At 41.8% G+C, this 22405-nt stretch overlaps 1 protein-coding gene across 1 annotated transcript in view; it reads right to left on the bottom strand.

The window, feature by feature from the left end:
* sntg2 (syntrophin, gamma 2) overlaps positions 1-22405 on the bottom strand; it is a 46983-nt gene that overhangs the window by 10077 nt on the left and 14501 nt on the right. The window contains exons 2-13 of the mRNA XM_076299958.1: positions 19526-19663; positions 18850-18906; positions 18507-18564; positions 17815-17858; positions 17231-17272; positions 16103-16190; positions 15607-15698; positions 12029-12156; positions 3973-4102; positions 2774-2812; positions 1924-2040; positions 693-764 (exon numbers count right to left, since the gene is read on the bottom strand). Coding sequence (XP_076156073.1) covers positions 693-764; positions 1924-2040; positions 2774-2812; positions 3973-4102; positions 12029-12156; positions 15607-15698; positions 16103-16190; positions 17231-17272; positions 17815-17858; positions 18507-18564; positions 18850-18906; positions 19526-19663 — 1005 coding nt within the window. The remainder of the gene's footprint in view (positions 1-692; positions 765-1923; positions 2041-2773; positions 2813-3972; positions 4103-12028; positions 12157-15606; positions 15699-16102; positions 16191-17230; positions 17273-17814; positions 17859-18506; positions 18565-18849; positions 18907-19525; positions 19664-22405) is intronic.

Below are 22405 nucleotides of genomic sequence, written 5' to 3'. Positions count from 1 at the left end.
GAGAAAGAAGAGAGAGACAGAGAGAGAGAGAGAGAGATGGAAAATTAAATATAACAGTTGACTGAAAGAGGGAAATATTGAATACATGGCATTATTCATCTAAGACTATAAGAGAAGTTTATATAGACTTAGAAGTTTAAGGACTTCTGCATGTACTAATATAGTATAAGTATATATACTCTTTTGATCCCGTGAGGGAAATTTGGTCTCTGCATTTATCCCAATCCGTGAATTAGTGAAACACACAAAGCACACAGTGTACACACAGTGAGGTGAAGCTCACACTAATCCCTGCGCAGTGAGCTGCCTGCATCAACAGCAGCGCTCGGGGTGCAGTGAGGGGTTAGGTGCCTTGCTCAAGGGCACTTCAGCCGTGCCTACTGGTCAGGGTTTGAACCGGCAACCCTCCGGTTACAGGTCCGAAGAGCTAACCAGTAGGCCATGGCTGTATTCAACTTGTTACAAAGAGTTTTTTAAAACATTTATGCCTAAATTGAAATTCCACTCGAGAGAAACTATATCCAGTCTAAAACAGTCAAACTATTTCTAATGCAGACACATCTCTACACCACTCCCTATTTATGTTTCCCAGAAAGCCTTGTAGTTAGCTTTGGAATAGTTCACTCTGATTCAAACCATGCTACTGGACAGACATCTTGTCAGTTTTTTAGGCAAACAGCAAAGCCCCATACCTTGTGAACTTTAAAGAGAACCTCACAGAGGTTGAAGGTCGCTTCGGCCTGAGCCCAGTCTGACATACTGACCTGGTGGAAGAGAATAAACACAAACGTTTCAAAACATCCCCGTGGGCTCTTCCTATACAGCTCCGCTCTCCATAATTAATCCCATGCTGAGCAAATGTCAGGATGGTATGTCATGCAAACTAGATCAACAACACAATCCCCTACACCCACAAGTGGCATATACGGTAAGCAAAACTGATCTAGAAATGTCAGAGAGCTCAGCTGTTTAGTGAATACAAGCAAACAATGTCTGGGAACAGGGAAATTATGCAGGAACAGCAAAGCAGACATTTCATTCAACTGATTTTCAATCATGGGGTATAAGACACATTCAACTTTGACTTATTTAATGATACAGAATTAAGCATTTGAAAAAATTAGGAGAGCATCTGGAGATTATGTGTGATTAAAGAAATAGATGGAGAGCAGTAAGATCTGCAGACAAATCTGCAAACAATATCCTGTTTGAATTATGAAGAAAATATCATCTTATACACCCACAACTTAAAATTTATAGTATATTTAAGCTGTTGCACAATGAGTCGAACTACTAATTCCAACCTCTAGGCATTTGGACTCCGTGGCAGTTACATATGAACTCCTTTTCGAACTGTAGTGCAATTTAACTTGTCAAGACTCAGTGATAAAAGAAACTTCAGCTACTGCCATTCTTTCACAGGGACCACAATTAATACTGTATATAACCTCGCTAATGACATGCTAATGTATAAGTAGGAACTCTTCCCCTCCCCACAAGGCACACTGGATGCATACATTTAAGACTCCTCTCCACATTAATTCAGTGATTAAAAAAAGAAAAGTAAAGAAACATCGTCCACAGCACTTTCTTGTACAAGCTAGTCCTATTAGCTATAATTCTCTGCACATACTGTATAGGCAGGTGATTTCTGGAACTGCAATGTGAGGGTGATAGCAGTAGAAGAAATTGGCCAGCATTTCTGGATATATTTCACCCATGGCCAGCCACACCACTCTGGAGCAGGAAAAGTCCTTTCCTCTTCATAAAACATTAACAACTCAACTTAAACTGTGTTTTTTCACATAATACAAGTGTCTCTCTCCTCCATGAGGATTGGCTTTCCCCTGTTTCTGCTGACCTAAAAACACCTAGAGCTGGTCCTTGGGGAAGCTGAAATAAAGACGTAAGTGAGAGCCTTACAGGCGGACTCCTGAGGATGTAGAGGGAGGATCCTTTGAGAGCCAGGAACTTGTAGTTGTGAGTCTGGCTGGCGTCGCTTGACTGGAGGTGCTCACAGACCCAACCCATATGGATGATCTGCAAGACAGATTGTGCACAAGAGGCAGAATCAATACCTCAGCAAAAAGAAGAGTGATTTTTTTTTTTTTTTGGGTGGGGGTTCTCTGACATTCTTTCTGTTTTTTTTACAGTAAAAGAAAATACAGTTTCTCTAGTTCTCTAGCAAAGAAGTTGAACATTTTATTGTGTCTGGAGTAAAATCTTCCACATCTGCAGTTTGATTAGTCATAATAAACTGAGAACAATAACAAAGAGGGCTAATTAACTAACTGAAACATGGATGTGATTCTCAATATATTTTAATTTATTCAAGAATTACAACTAACCATTTACAATGTTCATTCATTTTTTTCTGTTGACTTCATTTTGTTTTTGCTTTTCAGTTAAAGGCAGATGTGAGCTTAATTCAGCACTTTGTTTTTCTCTCTTTCCAGCGACTCTATAAATGCGACATGCTGTATCTCTCTCCCACACACACACACACATGCATGCACGAACGCTTGCACGCATGCACGAGCGCACACACACACACACACACACACATTCACACACATACACATACACACATACATTCACACACATACACATTCACACACATACACACACACACACATACACATACAGTACACATACACATACAGTACACATACACACACACACACACAGACACAGACACAGACACAGACACACACACACACATACACACACACACACATACACACAGAGCTTGTCTTATGAAAAAACGACATACTTGATCATCAGGAGAGAAGCCCTGGTTGGCCATTTTTATCTACAAGTGGAGAAATGTAGGAATTCATTAAGAATATTAACCGTTACACATCACATAAAAAAACAGATTTATAGAGGCAAGCGAATAAAATCGAATAAAATTGCTATAACATATTCAATATTATCTATCTTACTGTAACTATCTGTGGTGTACACTGACAATACATTTATGTTACATTACGTAAGATGGGCAGTTAGTAGGTTCAAAACATTATGAAACAATCTTCAATGGTTTGGCATATTATATTATATTCAAATATAATATAATATTTTCAGTATCTTCTAGCACGTCCACAGACGTAGTAGCACTGAAAAGCTTTATCAGAGGATCTGAGTCAACTTCAGTTCAAATTAATCCCTGTTATCACTCCGAGGGGAAAAGTGCTGGTCATCAGCTGTCTATGGCAGAGTGTCTGGCGTCATCATCAGGGTATCAAAGTCACACGTGTCACCGTGTCTTTTTTTAGGCTCTAGGTCAACACCAGTCACAGCTCTGTTTTCACTGCACTGATGTACAATCACGCCCTAATTGGACATTTAGCAATCAGTCTTTGCATTCATGATTAGTTGACGCAAGCGAGGTAATTGCTCTTTTAAAAAAAAAAAAAAAAAAAAGCAGCTGTGCGGGTGTAAATCAGTGTGCGCTTGTGTCTTTGGTGGAGAAAAAGACCCATTTGGATCATCAGAATGGCAATTAAAGCCAAACACAGGAAATAAGATCGTTAGGCGGAATTTTTGTTCGGTGTTCTGGGATGGATACAGAGCACTGGAGCTTTGTCACTGGTGGTACACCAGACTTGGTGGCATCCAAGAGAGAGTGTAAGCTCTAAGTGACAATGTCTCCTGCGACAAGCTCATTATTAGTGGCCATTAAGGTATTTCAGGGATGAACCTACAGTATAGACTCAGCATGTACCTCATGTCTGAATCTGGGTTACTGAGAGAGGTGTCTTAACCCCTTTCCAAGAGAAATGAGCGAATACAACCCTGCAGTAGGTGAACCACAGTAATAACGATCGTGTTCGCAGTGCAATCCAATGTGCCTGTTATTGAGTGCCTGTGCACAGGTTCCAGTGCACCTATATTCCTTAGTTCCTATCAATACACATATAAGCCAATAAATCAGTGAATTATAGGATTGTAGCATTTCTTAACACTTACATTCTCTTGTGTCAAATCGTTAATGTTGGTTGATATTGCTTGAAGCCAGTCTGTGCTTTCTGCTGCTGTGCAAAACTGTAGAACATTGGTGCATGATCCATCTAAGGCAAATACTTCAAAACTGTTGGACCTGTTCCACCGAGTGTGATGGGTAAAAGGAAGGGCAAAGGGAGACACCAGACAGAGAGAGAAACAGAATGTGGAATCATTACAGTTTTTTTCAACTGCTTACACACTAAATCTTTGCTTGTCACACAATTTTCTAAACATGTCCTCCAAACATCATAACCCGACACCAAATCTGCAAAACCACACTAATTCTCAGTGTTTGACTCAGTTTTCAATTGACTAAAACACATTTTGCAAAACACCACACACAATTTTCTACCTAACACACAAAAATCTAACAGGAAGTAACTTGATTTCGTTCTTCAAACACAACCCATCAAAATGCCACACTAAATCACCAGTGCTTCACTCTTTCTCTTCACATGTGCAAACACTCTTTACTTTACTGAACACCATCCAATCATTGCCTTAGTATAGGTCTATGAATAGATATACTCTCTATATAGGTATAGACCCTTTCAATCTGCTCCTAGAGGATTTCCGGTTGAAATATTCAGAACCAATGCAGATACTTTGAAAATTACAGTAATCGGACTTTAGCTTACAGTAATGTTCTACAAAAATTTGACTTTATGTAAAATTTGTCTTTTTACTCTATTTTTGTTTGTCCCCATGTTACAGTACCATTAGCTCAATAAATTTTTCTGTGCCTCCAGAAATGCCTTAGGAACGCTTACTGTAGAATTGTTTGTTTCTGCAGTTGAAAGGGTCTATAGGCCTATGAATACATACTGTACACGAACCCCCCCCCCCCTACACACACACACACACACACACACTTGTCTTTAGAAAAAAAACAAAATCAGTGTTTTCAAAACTCCATGTACATCTGGTGGTCACTGTATTCTTCTTTGCTTTTTTCTTGTTTGCTGTAAAATACTGTATTCACAACAGCAAATTATTTGGGAAAAATCACTATTTTTGGTTTCAATATTGCTTGCATTTTTACTGTGTATTTCAACTTCTCTTTGTTGATACCGTAACTTTCACTCTTGTATGGAAATACATACTGTATAGAAAGCCTAAGACAGAAGAGCTTTAGGTTTTGAGCAACAGTGTGTACATGATGTATCCAAAATGTCATATTATGACAAAAGTGTTTGTAATGTGAGGCGAATGTTTGCTTTAAACATGTGTTTTTGACATTTTGAATGTTGTGTGTCATTTTGCTGGAGATTTGGGGCATTTTGCATTTTGTGTGAGCAGTTGTGGGTTTTGTGTAAAGGAGTTTTGAAAAATAGACACAGAGTTTTGAAAACGTGTGTAAACAATTGTAAAAAACTGTAACAATAACACGAGTTGAGAGAGCTCTCAAGAGCTTCAGAGAGAGAGAGAGAGAGAGAGAGAGAGAGAAGCTGACAAGCTTACAAATCCAAAAGTTCAGTAAATCCTGTGTCTTATGTTGGAATATAATTTGTTTTTCCAAGGACAACAGTGATCTTTTGCCATTACCGCAACCAAATAAGGTATTATGCAAGTACCGTGCAGTGTGAAATTGGGAAAATGTCTCGGATTGTTATGCTTTTAATAAAGTGTAGCAAGCATGTATTCAGACACAATATAGATTGAGAAGACATACATTTTTAAAAATAATCAAAAACTTCATGGCCAAACAACAAACAACTCAACAGAATCAACATGAATAAGATGTATGAATTGCCAACATCTATTGTATTTCTGTACATGTATTTTGACACTTTATGTTGCTGTGTATTGATAACGCACTGTGAAAGAATACCTCTTTGTGTAGTGTAATGGCAGCTGTCGATTGTCCTCCATGAACAATAGGGTCTATTTGAGTGCAGTGCCAAGTAATGTTTTCTTTGCTGAGGAGTAACATTTATCAGTCAAGCCTTACACGACTAAGAACCTCAGATCAAGGACAGCGGTATGTGCTTTTTACACTTCAAAACAAGGACAGGACACAGACCACTCAAGGCAACGGACAAGGTGAGTGAGTGGATAGAGCAGTTAAATATGTAGTTATCAAACCTACAACTCACACTGTCCAGCTATGATGAGACTGGTCCAAAGACAGGTCCAGCAAAGCAACAATAACCCCAGTCTCTAGGAAGTCTGCTATTTAGTTCATGACACTCTCATTTACTGTATGCCCGACTTTTTTGTTTTACTTGAAGTGACATCAAAATCTATTTGTTTTGATTGAAGACAGGGGTTTACACGTCCAAAGAATTGAATTAGGTCATAGATATCCAGTGTGCTACATCTATAGAAACATTGTGAATGCAGGGCTAGTCTGATACAGCCATTTGTTCAGAGGCATAATTTCAATTAATCCAAGTCAGGGGAGAGAGATACAACCATTGCTTGGTTGGCCTGTTTCTGAGAGAAATTGCCTCAAGAATGTAATGTTCTGCTTGAGCTCACAGGGGACTGCAGCTGGAGCCGGTGAAACCAAGGAACTGCCATCGTGAGTGACAGAGAACAATAAAAAATCCATTAGTCCAGAGTGTTCCCTTTTCATTGGGTTCTCGCATACATTGAGAAGGGGTGTGTGTGTGTGTGTGTGTGTGTGTGTGTGTGTCTTGCAGGGGTACAAAGCCTAATAGACGTTTTGGGAATGGAAATGGCTGTGTTGAGTATGGGAATGCGTGGGAGTGTGTGGCAGGATTATATTTGATACTGGTACTGGAGGTGGCAGAGTGTCAGTCAGTCTGCCATAGGTTATGATCGGACCTTACAGCACTCCAGCAGGGCTCTCTCCTACCTCTACATCAAACCTGCTGTGAGGGGCAGGCAAGGAGGAAATAGGAAAGGACTTGGTAAGCAGCCCTGGGGGCCAAGGCTAAGCCCTGGTAGATAGTTCAGGGGAAAAAAGAAGAAGAGCCATACACTCAGACCACTAAGTAGAATAAGCACATTGCTCTCCACAGAAGAGAAGTTTCATCAGATGAAAACATTCTGTTTGGTCATGGACATTAAATGAAGAGGGGCCTAGAAGAACATCAAGCAAAGGAGAGGCCACTGAATTTTGAAAGACTATCTCAATCCACAGAGAGAGATAGAGGGCCCTATCATCAGGGGGGTCATGCAAGCCAAAATTCAGGGGGGGCACAATCAGCCATTTTTTTCCCGGGGGGATGGGGGGGGGGATTTTTTTTTAATTTTGGCTGCTAAACATTAACCTGACTCTCGCCAGATGAATTTCGTTCCACCTAGCTCCACTCATCCATCTGGGACCAATCCATTGGAGTGTTGCTTTAGAAGGCTGGGCCTAATCAAAAAATGCTTGCATATGATTGAATAAACCACTAGTCTATTGACGTGCTACTTCAACCACTCACATCGAAGCCAACCCGTGACACTGATAACAGTCTCACAGTCGCTTCTACGCTATGTCACATCTATGAAACTCCCGCCCTGCGTCCTGATTGGCTGTACCATAAAATCTGGTGCAGAAATCACTCTCAATGGAAGAGGTCCCAGATGGATGTGAGTGAAGCTGAGGTCTGTGGTGCTCAGAAAATAAATTATTTTAGTCTTAATTCATGTGATGAAGGACTTTGAAAGAAGTTTGACAGGTTTCAGTGCTGAGTAAGGTTAACACTAAATATTTGAATATTTTACTACTAGTAATATATTTTTCATTACCATTATGGCAAGCAATAGGGTACCTCATGGTAAGTTGCTACCTGCAAATCATGAGCAAGTGACCTGATAATAAAAGTTATGAGCACATGAGAGAGACTATTATACTTTCTTGCCCTCTACATCACGGTCATAGCGATCCTATTTAGGCTATATAAAACAACTTTAGGCCTCCTTTTGAACGGGTAGCCTATCCCTTTTCACTACATGGATTAGCTGCCAGATACGTGAAGTGGAGAAACATCCAACGCGATACCTTGGTAGTAGGCCTAATGTTATTAGGTTGGATTTTGTAGTCACTGCAAATTTAACACCCTCGTTTCTATGAAACTGGAAACAATTAAACTATGAGACTTTGCCAAATATTTGTACAATTTGTAAGAGTAGTCTAGGCTACACTGACACCATGTAGGCTAACGTTAACGTAATGCACTGAATTCGCGGCCAACATCAAATCCATAGTTCTAACTTTTTGATCAAGTCAAAATTTCCTGGTCAACCACAAATAATTCCACTACTTTTTATTGCTTAGCTAGACTACTTACCACTTCAACACCATTGACTGTATCTGTTTAAACTGTAACTGTAACAGTTCAACTGTTCAAACTGTAGCCTAAAAGTTAACTGTAACAGTTCAACACAAGCAAAACATTGCGAGCTCAATGCGCGTGTGAGTTGTTACGGGAACATACACAGACACTACTTTTAGGAAAAGGGCTGATGTTGACCGGTCTTCGGCTATTTTGCTACGGTTTATTACACATCCAGAAGAATACATTGCAGTCGTTATAGGCTCTGGCTTATTATGGAGCATAATAGAAACAAAGTTATGATCAAAAAAATTATCAGGGAGGAAAAATCTGAGGGGGCACGTGCCCCCTTTATTTCAATGGGCATGACGCCACTGCCTATCATGACATTCTAAAGTGCATCGTCACTCGTCAAAAGTCTATTCAAATTTAGTAGGATGTCCAGTTCACATTGGGAGGGGTTTCGTTATCAAACGCGGAGCGTATGGCGCAACAAGGTGTTCCTAGGTTTTTTAATCAGTCATATGGGTGTGTTTGGGGCGTAACATCATTTTAAACCAATGAAAATGACATCTGTCATTCCCTTTACCGGCGAAAAGCGCGATATGTCAAATAAATGCATCGGTATTTTGGCATTCAACGGCGCATTTGAAGGAAGCTGCTTGCGAGACAGTATGGAATAGTTATTCTTAAACCATGCTTTACTAAAACCTAGCATAGCCTTCACGCATTTGCACTCGTCTATTATTATGACCGCCGCGCAGCGAAGCGGCGGTCATATAGGTTTAGTCAGATTTTTTTTTTTTTTTTTCGCATGCCCAAATTTCCGTCAAGGATTCCCGGGACACTGAAAGACCGGGGTACACGAAACTTGGTGGGCATGTAACCCCACATGGATAGCATGGAATCATTGTTTTTCGTTTTGATCTGTAGCCCCCCCCCCCCCGCTGGACTGGACCCCCCGAAAGGAGGGTAGGGCAGACACAGTTTTCTGTGAATATCTCGAGAACCGTAGGGTTTAGGAGGACCATTTTTTTTGTATGTTGATCTCAAGGGGCCATGTCAACCCATTCCATAACCACTCATTTCATGTATAGCGCCAACTAGTTAAACACAAAAAAGTAAAAATGAGGTGTTGTAATCGCAGGTATCTGTGACCTAACATAATCAAAACTGCACGAAATTGGAAGTGTAGGATCATTATGACACCCCCTGTATGCACGCCAAGTTTTGTGGAATTCCGTTCATGGGGGGCCACACAATAAATTCATTTATGTTACTATACACCAACTGGCCTGTAGGTGGCCGGAGACAGTTTTCTGTGAATATCTCGGTACCCGTAGGGCCTAAGAGGTCCACCTTTTTATGTATGTTGGTCTTAAGGGGGTATGTCAACCCATCCCATTACCACTTATTTCATGTATAGCGCCACCTAGTTAAAAATTAAAAAGCAAAAAATTAGGTGTTCTCATCACAATATCTCTGGCTGACAAGGTCAAAACTGCACAAAATTAAAAGTGTAGGATCATTATGACACCCTCCGAATGCATGCCAAGTTTTGTGTACTTTCGTTCATGGGGGGCCTTACAATAATATAATGTATGTGTACATTCAGTGACGTACACCAACAAGGATTCCCGGGACACTGAAAGACCGGGGTACACAAAACTTGGTGGGCATGTAACCCCACATGGATAGCATGGAACCGTCGTTTTTCGTTTTGATCTGAAGCCCCCCTGCTGGACTGGACCCCCCGAAAGGAGGGTAGGGCAGACACAGTTCTCTGTGAATATCTTGAGAACTGTATGGACTAGGATGACCATTTTTTTCTGTATGTTTGCCTCCAGGGGTCATGTTAACCCATTTCATGTGCACACATGTGCACAAACAGATACACACACACACACATACATTCACAGTAATGACACATACTCACACAGTAGACATATGTACGCTTGCATGCACAGGCACATACGCAGGCACACACACAAGCACGCACACACACACACACACACACACACACACACACCCACACACATAACATAAACATGTACATGCACACATGCACACAATTCAAGAATTTCTCAGAATTATGAACAGGCAAGATGGAGTTGGGGTTGTATAAAATGAATTTTACATGTGAAATCTATGAACTAATCATGTTTTGGTACTTGTTGTCTAGCAGATACCAGTGAGAATTAAGTGTGGATAATGCAATTTAGTGAGAGAGTTAGAATCATATAGGCCTTTCAGCGTGATTTATTTTTGTGGAAAAAATGTGCTGGACTGGGCGGAGGTCATATTTTGTACCGCTCTGCGGTACATCTAGTTTGAACTCATTGGCAAAGTGAAACTAACTTCACCAAGGAGTCAGTCAACGACAAGACAGTTATATGCAGTTACTTTCACTATTGACTGACAATGGGTTACCACCAAAAACATAGGCTGGAAAAAGCAACACTTACCCTAATATTGCTCAAATGACTGAATAAAACAACATTTATCCTGCAGAGGAGTTGCTTATATCTCGTGACAGTGCGTCTTCAGCTGTGCTCCATACGTGTCTCTCGCCTCTCCTAAAATCACTTTTAACCGTCATTACCAATTTGCAAATGATGGTGAATAACTACTCATCATGAGATGTACAGTATTTCGTAATATCTTTATTCTAATTGTTTCCCATTGTAATCATGCAATTTGTAATGCTTTGCATGGACGTGCGCTGGTGTGCGTTCATGAATGATAGAAGTATGGTGCGTGCACCTGCCAATATGACTGTTGACAAAATAGCATATGAACAACTCGCCATTGACTTCTGACCAGGTTTAGGTGGTGTATGATAGCGATTTTTAGACAACGCGCTAGTCCCCTCCCTAGGTTGTTAATTGCCACACCCCTGGGCGCAATGCTTAAAAAATAAACGTGCAAAATACCGAATTCAACTTTGCGCGGGTGAAAAACAAACTTTACGCCATGCGCTGGTGACCCAAAATACAGCACAGAGTGGCTTTAAATATGACCAAGTCTACTTGTGAAATGAGTAGGATGAGAGGGAGAGGGCCATGCCTCAGTAATGACGTGTAAGCAGTCACACATCCAGAATATCAAACTGCAAATAGAGACTAATTGGAGCAAACAAGCCCACTGCTAATTACACCTCAAAGAGATTAGATCTAAGAAATATACCTCATTCTAAGATGCCTTCAGCAAATAAATGATACATTGATTCCTCTGCAAGTGCCAACTAATTAAATTAAAGTTCAGAAAAAGTATATGGCAAAAGCAGCTACTTTAATGAAGGATGGAACTTCGAGGACATTTTCATCAGTAGCTCATCCTTCTGTACACCGACTGTGGTGATTTTCAACGCTCTCTGGTCAACTATTCTCTCGAATGTTTATCTTCCATTGATTTGCGCCTAGTTAATGCTCAGCTGTCCTCCATCATCAAAGCTAATTGGTGGATATAAAAGAAATCTAATGGCGCACAATGTTTTCCTCGTCGTCTTCCTCCCAGATGGGTCACCAGCAGGGAAGGACTTGGTTTCATTAACCCACGGACCTCCTCGTGCTGGAGGAGGCTCGCTGACCTTTCCATACATCATGCTTGTGCATAGATATTGAGCTTAACAGCAATTGTTCTTGCCCTCGCCCATGGAAAGTCTGTGGGGTGGGGGGGTGGGGGGGTCAGCGAAGAGCCCAAGTGGGTTGTGGCTACGTAAACAGTGTTTGGAAGGAGAAGGATGGGGCGTGCAGGTGAGATTGAGGGGGGGCACGGGATTACTGCACCTTAATTTATGGCTTCCGGCTTTGTGTCTGGAGACCCGGGCCATGGCCAGAGGGAGGGACACTGCGTCCACCCAGCGCTTCTCATACTTTGGTTCATTAGCCGAGGGCGAGGAGGGCGACGACGGGGCCTACACAGAATTAATGAGAAAGAGGGAGAAAAAGGGAGAGATGGGGAGATGGACAGAGAAAGAGAGAGGAGAAGAAGAGGGAGAGAAAAAGAGAGGCAAGAGGATAAATATTTAATCTCTGATCAGTGCAGAGCCATTAGAGTTCAACAGCAACCTGCAATCCAATAACATTTATGGTGAAAATGTTCCATTCTCACGTGGCAGCGGCTGTGTGCTGCTCTAGCTCTGCTACTACAACCGTCCCACCATGCTGCTTCATTAGTGGGATCATGGCGCCAGACAAATGGGGAGTTATGCTAAGCGCTGATGAGAGGGTCCCTCAATGACAAATGAGACTCATTTAAACAAGCGCACTGTGTTCAGACTGAGGGCAACGTTTCTTCAGGGCTATCACAGATGCCTCTAGCACAGGCTAATGTTGATTGGAGTGTTGACAGCTTGTGTGTGTGTGTGTGTGTGTGTGTGTGTGTGTGTGTGTGTGTGTGTGTGTGTGTGTGTGTGTGTGTGTGTGTGTGTGTGTTTGTTTGTGTGTGTGCGTGCATTATGTGTACATGTCATTTGGAAACACGCACATTCACTCTTTAAACACTCCTTGTAAGCCTATCACAATGACATACTGCTATAAAGATGTGGCCTTAATTCCCGAAAGTGGGCTGTTTCACTGAACAAACAGAAATGAAAAAAATTGTTTTTCATGGACATGTTTCTCATGTACAACACACAGATTAGCCCCCACCCCTCTTCATGTGAGGGTATGTGTGTTCAATGCTGTGTGATTTGTCCATGAAACTGACCTCCAATTCTGCAGAGATATAAAGCATTTACTCCCAACTAAATCAAATGGTATAAGTCTTGCTTGTGACACACAGGGATCCGCCGATCCAGTCAGCATTAATGCCTCAGTCAGATCAGATCAACATCTTCCACAGGCTCAGCATAGGGAAGGAGACATTTTATTGTGTTAAGATGCTTCTTCACTCAATCTATCCTCGAAAAGTTAATTACTAGGCAATCGCAGCATTGACATTAGCTTAGCTTAGCTTAATGAAATTGAACATGCCTCAATGTAATTCAGGGCACTTCGCTTGCCATTAGATGAATGTATACTTAACGTTTCCATGGCTCTGTCTCCTTCCCTGACTCTGACCCATGGCTGATCATAAAAAAGGCCCCTTTGGAAATCAGCCACCATCGAAAAGCCTTCCTCACACACTGTCATTAGATCCCTGGTCTGGAGCTTGAACACAGGGTCTCCTAAGTGGAACCCCCTCCCTCTGATCAAATCAAAAGTGGGATGCCAAAGCCAATTACGTCTCCTCCGTTTCCCATGTTCCGATCCTCTCCCTTTGCCATGTTTATGCAGGCCCATGCTAGATAATTAAACTTGATTTGACTTTCATGTCGAGCCATGCCAGGCTAAGAGATGAGATGACAAGGAATAAAATATTGTCGGGATGTCAGGACAGATTAGAGTGATGCGGTGTCAGTGTCGGCACGTGGACCTGGCCAAACAAGAACTAAGCTGACATTGTTGTCCTTCCTATCACTCACTCTGCCATACTTCAAGATGTGTCCCCTCGCAGCATGAGGTGTGACTCTAATTATTTGCTGGCATGTAAATGAATCAATGTGGGGCCCCTCCTGGGCTCTCTGAAAGGAAAACACTGTCAATCATTTCAATGTCGAAGCAGCCTAGAGGGGATGACAAGCTTAGTGAATTCTAATCACCTGCAGGCGCTGATATAAGCGGGCCTGAAAGAGGATGAAAAAGCTCATTTGGCAAATACAGGAGTACACTGATTCTGTTGACTCAGCAATTATGGAGAAAGCATGGCCTGTCTTAAACCCACACTCGCACATCCTCCAACCGGGAAGGAGGGCGAGCCAGGGAGGATCGTTTGTTTGCGGGTGATGCCAAGTAATTGGACACACAGCACGGCATTCCAATGTTTAATAATGAAGAATCTGTGTTCATTGTTCCTCGTCAAAATTAGATAAACAAAATATGAGGGAAATAAGCCGAGGCATTCTGTCTCATCATTCCTGCATGTTTACCGTGGACCGCTCTTTTAGCTCTCGTGCTTCCTCCACGCGACTTCATCAGGGAGGCCTTCCGAAGGCCTTGTCATTCATAATGCACATGCAGCGCACACATGAAAAATGGGCTGGAGAATCACGTGTGGCGCGTGGCGTGCTGTGGGGGCAGAGGCGCCTCGGCGCTCGAGACCCAAATGTCACATTCTCTCCATGGCGCTTCTCCTGCCTGCATAACGTCTCATTCTCCTGGCCGATTAATTACTGCTTAATGACTCCCCCGTGTGCGCCCCTCGCCTCGTTTCAGCGGGTGCGTGTGTGTGTGTGTGTGTGTGTGTATGTGTGTGTGTGTGTGTGTGTGTGGGGTGCTCGTGACTCCGAGGCTAGTCTGGCCACCGCGAGTCGTTAATCTCACAAGGGCGTATTCATCGAGATAACCTCGCTCGCCTAATAGACTGTGTCAGGCACCTGCCCCGTCAGAGGCGCTATTTGCAGCAGAGAATCACAAATCACGGCCCCGCGATCGGCACTGCCTGCTATACCTTATCAAGTCAATTCCTGCTTGTTTATTAGCTCCCCCACTACTCCAGGTAGGCGTGCGGTGTCAGTGCAAATTTGCTCAAACGCAGAACTCAAGCCCCAAACCTTTGAGGAGCCAAAGAATTAAACACATCACATTAATTTAACTGCTCAAGATGACAGTAGGTCGAGGCTTTAGAGTGGGCCTTTGGGAGGATAAGCTAAGTGTATATGTGCACCACTGCACATGCCCAAGGCTCCAGGGCCAACTCTCTTAATGTATGATGAAAATGGAATGAACAAGGTAGTACACTATGCTACACTGTGCTTGCATTTTCTCTACAAGAAAACCACACAAGTTCCAGAGGCATTTGGATGTACAGCTGAATGAACTATATTTCAGTGTTACCCTATGTAATCACATTGCAAACTACAGGGGTTAACTTGTCCCAAAGCACAATACTAATAGCTTATTGAATTGATGTTGAACCCGTCAGTGGAGCCACACAGAATGTATATTTAATGGAAACTTAGAGCTACATAGAGCACCGAGCAGAAGAGCAATATCCATGGTGAACACCCTCGCAGTTGCCACAGTAGACAACACAAAAACAACATTAGAGCACACTAAGATGAGCCATCAGGACCACTGCAGCTGCTATTTAGCCAGCCAGGCTCATCTCGCCATGCACTCGAGGTAAACATCAGCTCGCTTTTTATTTACCCTACGATGCTAATGCTGTATTTACAACCTGATTCTGTCATACCAAAGCCTCTCTAGTCTCATCACACCCCCCCCCCCCACCCCAATGAAAGGTACAATGGCTTTTTTTAAGGCTAAATAAAAGCCCCAAGGCAGATGCAGAAATGCAAGGGATTGTGGGGGAAAAGACTCACCGTGTTGCTTGAATTCCCATTTAAATGTAAACCACTGTCAAAGAGAGGGGAGGACGCTCGGCTGCTGTCATCACTGGAAGGTCCTGGAGAGCCTGAGAAGCACATACGCCCCATTAATGCCTCATTGTCTCCAGCAATAGCTATACAAAACTCTTTATGCTCTAGGGCATCGTCTGACCTCTCTCTCTCTCTTTCTCTCTCTCTCTTTCTCTCTCTCTCTCTCTCTCTTTCTCTCTGTGTGTGTTCTAGCCTTTCCCAATTTTAATTTTATTTCCGTGTAGGGGTGTAAATGGGACAGAGAAACCCACATGAATACTGAGAGGACTGTTGTTCATGCAAACAGTCAGTTTGTCTAAATAAGCATCCATCAAATGTGTTGTACTAGCTGTGACTACGCATTTAGTCAAACGGTGAAAAACGACCTCAGCGCCCGCCGCTGACACCTCGGCTGGGCTGTTTCATGTTGCTGTGTAGACCGCCCTGTCTGAGCGCTTACCTAATGGCAGCTTTAAGAAAGCTGGAGCTTCCCTGAGGTACCGAACAGTGAGCGTGACTTCATCTCCTGCCGTACGCAGAAGGTGGACCTGCATCGCAAAGAAAGAGAGAAAAGAGAGAGAGAGAGAGAAAGAAAATAAAGGGAGGGAAAAGAAGGACAATAAAGAAAAAGGGAGATATATTTTGTTGAATAGTGAAAAGAGCAGAAGAGCGAGAAAAACAACAAGAGAGTAGTTGTGGTGAGAAGGAGATCATGGAAATAAATACTGCCCTTCCTCAGAGAAAAAAATGATACAGACGATGAGACCCCATCACACACTCATTGCACGCCTAATTGAGTAGATGGGATTCAAGTGCAATCTGCAATGAGGACCCAACATCTCACTCAACATGCAGGATCATGCGATTGCCAATGAATAATTACAAAGGGGCCGGCGACCTTAAATGGAGTCTTCGTGTGATTGTGAGAGGGCGGCTAACTGTCTCTCAGACGAGTAATTACCCTCTCACCATCTGCCGGCTACAAGTCCTTTCGTCCGATTTCTACAAGATCTGACAAGGTTGCATCAGGAAATCGTGATGAAGGAAATGTCATGATCCAATTTTCTCTTTTTGCAAAGGCATGTTCCATTCTGTACAATACAAGAAATATACTGCCAATGCAAATTGAAGAGCATTTCTTCACTCACTCGAATTAGCTCAACTAAATATGACAATTGATTAAATATTTTCCCCTGGACTATCCTGTCATATGTGGTGATGCCCTCCAACAAGAACAGTCCTGTATTCTTGGTGGCATCAGCCATCACCCTCCTTCCTCTGTGAAACAGTTGTGAGAGCCAGGCTTTCTAAACTGCTCTCGTTTTGGAAGGGGAGGACAGAAATCATTAATCATGTCTCTTGACTTCCTCCCAGTGAATGAAGAACAGCTGTTTGGAGCTTGAGGAGCAGGGGGAGTGAGAGAGGCTTGCACAACCTTTAGAGCACCCCTTCCATGGCTTCTAAATTTGGCAAGTTCTTCCCGTAATGAATTTGTTCCTTATTGATTTTTTGTGAACCGTGGCATCAAAAATATAACTTAGCACATGATTCAATAACACTATTATATATATATATATGGAATACTCACCACTTCTTCATGAGTGCATTTCTCAACGTTGATGCCATTAACCTATGAAGAAAAACAGAAGTCAAAGCAGAGGTCAGTTTATTACATAAATAAAGATCAACTGGAAATTAATTGAATTTTAATTTCCCCTAGGGATCAATAAAGTATCTATCTATCTATCTATCTAATCCAAATTCAGGCAAAAAGTCATACTGAAACTGAAATAGATAACAGGGTATGACGAATGGAATGTATATTCCCCAGTATACTGTACATGTTACCTATAATACAGACAGTTATAGTATTATACCTGTCTTTGCTGAAAGGGTGCATAATAGAAAGCACTGACAAGATGACCTTTAATTAAGTCCTCACCTGGCCCCTACCAGTCAGCGTGGTCAAGAAACAAAATAATGTCTGAGCGTTTCATTAGTGTGGCTCTTCAGCCCATTTCAGAGGGAGCAGAGGTTAAAAGCGTGGCAGAGTCGCCGAAAATGATGAGGAGAAGAGCTTTATTAAAATGCAGGAGCACATTCCTCTGACATGCACCTATGACCCCCCAGAAGTCCGAGCGAGAGAGGGATCGTCATGCTGGATACACTAACCTGTAACATGGCATCACCGATAAACAGCATCCCTGTCTGATCTGCTGCAAGGGGACGGGGGCAAAGGTTAATGGTGGCACTGACACAGAATGAATTATTTCATACATTGAAAAAGGCTGGAAATAGCAATCAATGCCTGCATCTGACTAGTCTCCAATTATAACAGCAAGTAGGCTGGGTTGACAAGGAACAGGCTAATCCATGACTAAATATTAAACAAATCTGGATATTAACTCATCTCAGCATGACTGATGGAAACAATGAAACTTCTTAGCCATTTGGAACGGATTTGTGTTACTCTGAGAGGCGATGCGTTGCCATAACGCACCATGGAATCTTTTGAAGCCCTGCTAAGCTAATGAAAGCTGGGCCAGTACAATAGTTTCAGTACAGGAAAAAAATGGGAAACTTTTCTAAGAACACTATAATCAAAACCTCTGGATATTTCAAAGGGGAACGGCTCGTCTAACATGACATGGCAGAGACCAATTACATTACATTCATCTGAGACATCAAGAGATTCGTATTCTGCTGGAGTTTGGGGTACCATAGGTTTGCCTCATGTTGGCTACCCACAGCCTTTTACACTACTTGCTTTACCACTATTGACGAAGTGTCTAAACATACTAAAATCTCCTGACCTTCATTCTGTCTGGGCTGGACTGACACAGGAAACTGCAAAATGGCCTTACCTACTTGATCTTTAAAAATCTTTGAAATAACCACAGGCACTTTGTGTTCAGCACCCCCCTGAAAGACAGAAGAATTGCAGTCACCGCACCATACTGTTGACGGATCCACAGCCAAAGATGTTCCATGCACCACTCCACAGTTCCGATCAATGGCTTTATCAAAGCTGCATTTCAACAGAGTAATGGATCTTGATCTTCTGTCTGTAGCTCTATCTTTAACCCAATGGATTTGCCACACACAGTCGACTTACGTTTCCTCTGAATGCGCTAAGGCTGATGAGAATGGAGCGGCCAAAAAATGGATGACAAAAGGAAAGATAAAAAGCAATCAAATTAAACCTACTTTGATGCTTAGTCCGAGACCTCCAGTCGGCTGTCTTCGAAGTACAACAGTTCTGTGCTTTAAAAAATGGGAATTTAGTTTGGCAAAATAATAACAGACATAAGTAGGCTATGCATGCAAATATATGCACGGCCATCATTCCAGCCTGTGTGTGCTGAAGGTAACCTGAGACAAATAGCTTGTCAAAAACTATCTATAAAGAGTGAAGTATGCCTTCACCCATACCTTTAATCATGCTCGCTGAGAGACAGTACGTCTCAGTAAAATCTGTATCAGCTCTACCCAGCACATTGCAGTAAAGTCAACAAGAAGGGTGCTGGAGCCACAGTAAGCCCCAGTGGCGTGACCACTGAATACATAATAACAGACACAAGCTCCACATGATGTTTGTGCCCTAACCATAAAGCACTGAAAATGGGATGTCACATCTAATGAAAAATACTCTTATGTCTCTCACTCTGATTCTAAGCAACGTTCCAACTGAGAAATGCCTCCCCTGAAAACACTGAATTACTCCAAAAACAAACAAACCCAGCTTATGAAAAATGAACATATCTGTCAATTGTAAATAAGGCAAATATTTATATATATATATATTAAAAAAAAAAATTAAAAGATGTCTGAAGGCACAATCATATTCTCCCGGTGAGCTTACTAGAAAAGCCTAAGTACTTACATTTAAGTGGGGGTCCCCTCCATGCACACAGACCACATCCTGTTTCTGTAAGGTTAGCATCTCTTTCGACAGCTTTAGACGGATATCATAGGTATTACCACTATCTTCATTATACACCAGGGCAAGGCCGGATTTTGTCTGTTGATAAAGGATATTGGACATTTGTTAGTGTGATGGCGGGCGCTGGACTGAGGCTTTTACTCCCACAGCACACAGCAGGCCTGTAATCTTTAAAGCACACCTGACGAGGATACGCTGAGAATACACATGGGCCCTAGGGGAACAGTCTACAATAAAAAAAAAGGGAAAACAATAAAGAATCACTGACTGTCCCTTTCTTGAAACAGAAATCAAGACTATTCTTGGACTACATATGAAGAGTTTGGTTCCAAAACACTATATCCTCCATTTTACTGAATTTTCATAAATCATTTTAAGTAATTTCAGTAGAACTGTAATTGGGTATTGTTGCTTCATTTATCTTAACTAAATCAAAACAACAATTGCAATTTTATTGATATTACCTGGAATACACAATTAAATGAGACTTTTAATGTTTTTAATGTTTTTAAAAATGGAGATATAGTGTTTTGGAACCAAACTCTTCATATTGTAATGCTCCAAGAGGTGAATCTCCATTCAGGGGATGATAAAATCTTATGCCGTCCTGTATTCTGCCTGAAAAATAAAGTTCATGTGGCTTTCTGTTCTACTTATCATTGGAACACATCAAAACGAAAATGTAAAGATAGTTAATAATGTCCTCATCAGTTATGGCAGGAATGCTTTACGGTGATAGCAGTAGCATATACATAGGGTGGGCACGGCACGCTAAAGGTGATGAATTGGCTTTGTTTTGTCAGCTGGAGAACAGCGGGAGCACAATGCAATTCCGAAGATTGATTTCAGCTTTGTGTAGAGAGACTTTTTCCCCCACCCTTAGGTTAATTGAATATGTGCCAGAGAAAGTTATTTTCAGCCCCACAATACTTAGGCACGTTATTTCAGGAAGGAAGGGAAAAAGAGGAATTCTAAAGACAGATAAAAAACACTCTTCAGAGCTCAGGTAATTTAGTTACACTTGAAAATTCCCACATGTGTATTCCTATGGCTGTTAAATTAAAAGAAATCTGTGCTCGGAATGTGTGTAAACGATCAGGTATGTTGTGTTCGCACAGAGAGCAAATAAAAAACAAACCGTAGGCCACAGCTCCTTTTCTATCTCAAAAGTAACAAATTGCTGTAATATAAGTAAGGACACAGAGGAATGAAAATGAATGCCAACTCAACCATGTCTCCACTATGTGGTAGGGTCATGGCAAGTACTGTTTTCATGATTCAGACTTCAATTTCTAACATCTACTATTGGAACAGCTCCATCACTCCGCAGTTTGGCTACAATACACGCTACATTTGAACTGATGACCACATATCAACACACGAGGCCCACAGTGATTTGGAGATATATAGGTTAGTTTTATTAAAAGCAGTGATTTGGAGATATATAGGTTAGTTTTAGTTTTATTAAAAGCAGTGATTTGGAGATATATAGGTTAGTTTTATTAAAAGCATTCTCCTCATGTTCACCTCTCCATATTTCTGTCTCTCACAAATGAGCTACCTCTGTCTATTTTTATTTTATGGGGAACTCGACCACAGTGAAAGCCTCTCAGACTTGCCCTAGTTCTCTCTCTCTCTCGCTCTCTAACGCACCTCGACTTCTTCCCCCTGAGACACAGATTTAGGTCGCAGCACCCTCCCTTTGGCTCTCCGAAGGGCCAGAATGATTAATCAAACCACATTGTGGTGGTGGGCCGGGACTCGGTGGCAGTACAGGCTAACGCTGTGCCCCTGAGTGCAGGGCAAGGCCCTCCTGCTCCTGCTCGACCTCGTGGGCCTGTGAGAAGGCATTGTCCATCTGCAGAACATCTGTCCATTAAAGGAGCAGTCTGTAATTCCAATCTTATATGCTTCTTGCAAATAGTGGTTGCACTTCCTTCACTGATGACACATTACAAATCTGAAGTCTATGATATACAGTACATCTAATGCAGTATTCTCAAAGTTAGTAGAATGAGTCAGAATACCGAATACTATTTGTGTTCAGAGCTTTGTTTATGTAATTCCAGCATGTTTATGTAAAAGCACTATGCAATGATCTACATAGAAATGTGCAGGTCTCATGATATATGAATACTATGAATAATAATAGTGGGTATATGGTAAGAGGCAAATCATCTGATAGGATAGTCTTGGGTAGAGAGGTAGAGACTCTTTGATAGCTTACTGTGGCTGTTGTTACACATCACACAAGCATCTGTGTTTCCAAAAGATGATGGTCACATGACAAGCTCTATATGTTCCCAGTTGTTTTTGTTTTTGTTGTTTTTGTTTTTTGCATCTATCTCTTCATCCCTCTCTCTTTCTCTTCTCTGTTTCATTCCCTATCCAGAATAACACTACAAAGCACAAACAAACACAACACTTGTAAGTGATGAAACATGGATTATCCTTTCATGACAGCATTTCCCCTGGTTGGAGGGTACCTATGCTCATACAAGGCAGGTTTACTCAGATCTAATGCCGCATACTACATATGTCTACATATTCTTTCTTATTATACACAAACAATAGCACATGTGTGAGTCAGTCATAGATGAAATGATGCATTCACTCAGGAGAATGTGTGTCTCAAGTATGGTCTCAAACAGATCACATACAATTACTTATGAAAGAATGAAAGGGCTTTAGATATCAGGTGTACCGGTATATTCCTACAAGGCTAAATGGGAGATGAATGCAACTGTTATGAATGCGTCAAGAGTAGTACATCATTATTGGGTGATAATTATCTCTTCTTGTTCAGTGACAAAAAGTTCA

Source organism: Alosa pseudoharengus, unplaced genomic scaffold (assembly GCF_046254945.1).
Source record: "Alosa pseudoharengus isolate Yale_2024_CS ecotype anadromous, Long Island Sound unplaced genomic scaffold, YU_APseudo_1.1 YU_APseudo_1.1_scf_22, whole genome shotgun sequence".
NCBI lineage: Eukaryota > Metazoa > Chordata > Actinopteri > Clupeiformes > Clupeidae > Alosa > Alosa pseudoharengus.
The sequence above is the reverse complement of the archived record's forward strand: the minus strand, read 5'-3'. Positions and strand labels throughout refer to the sequence as shown.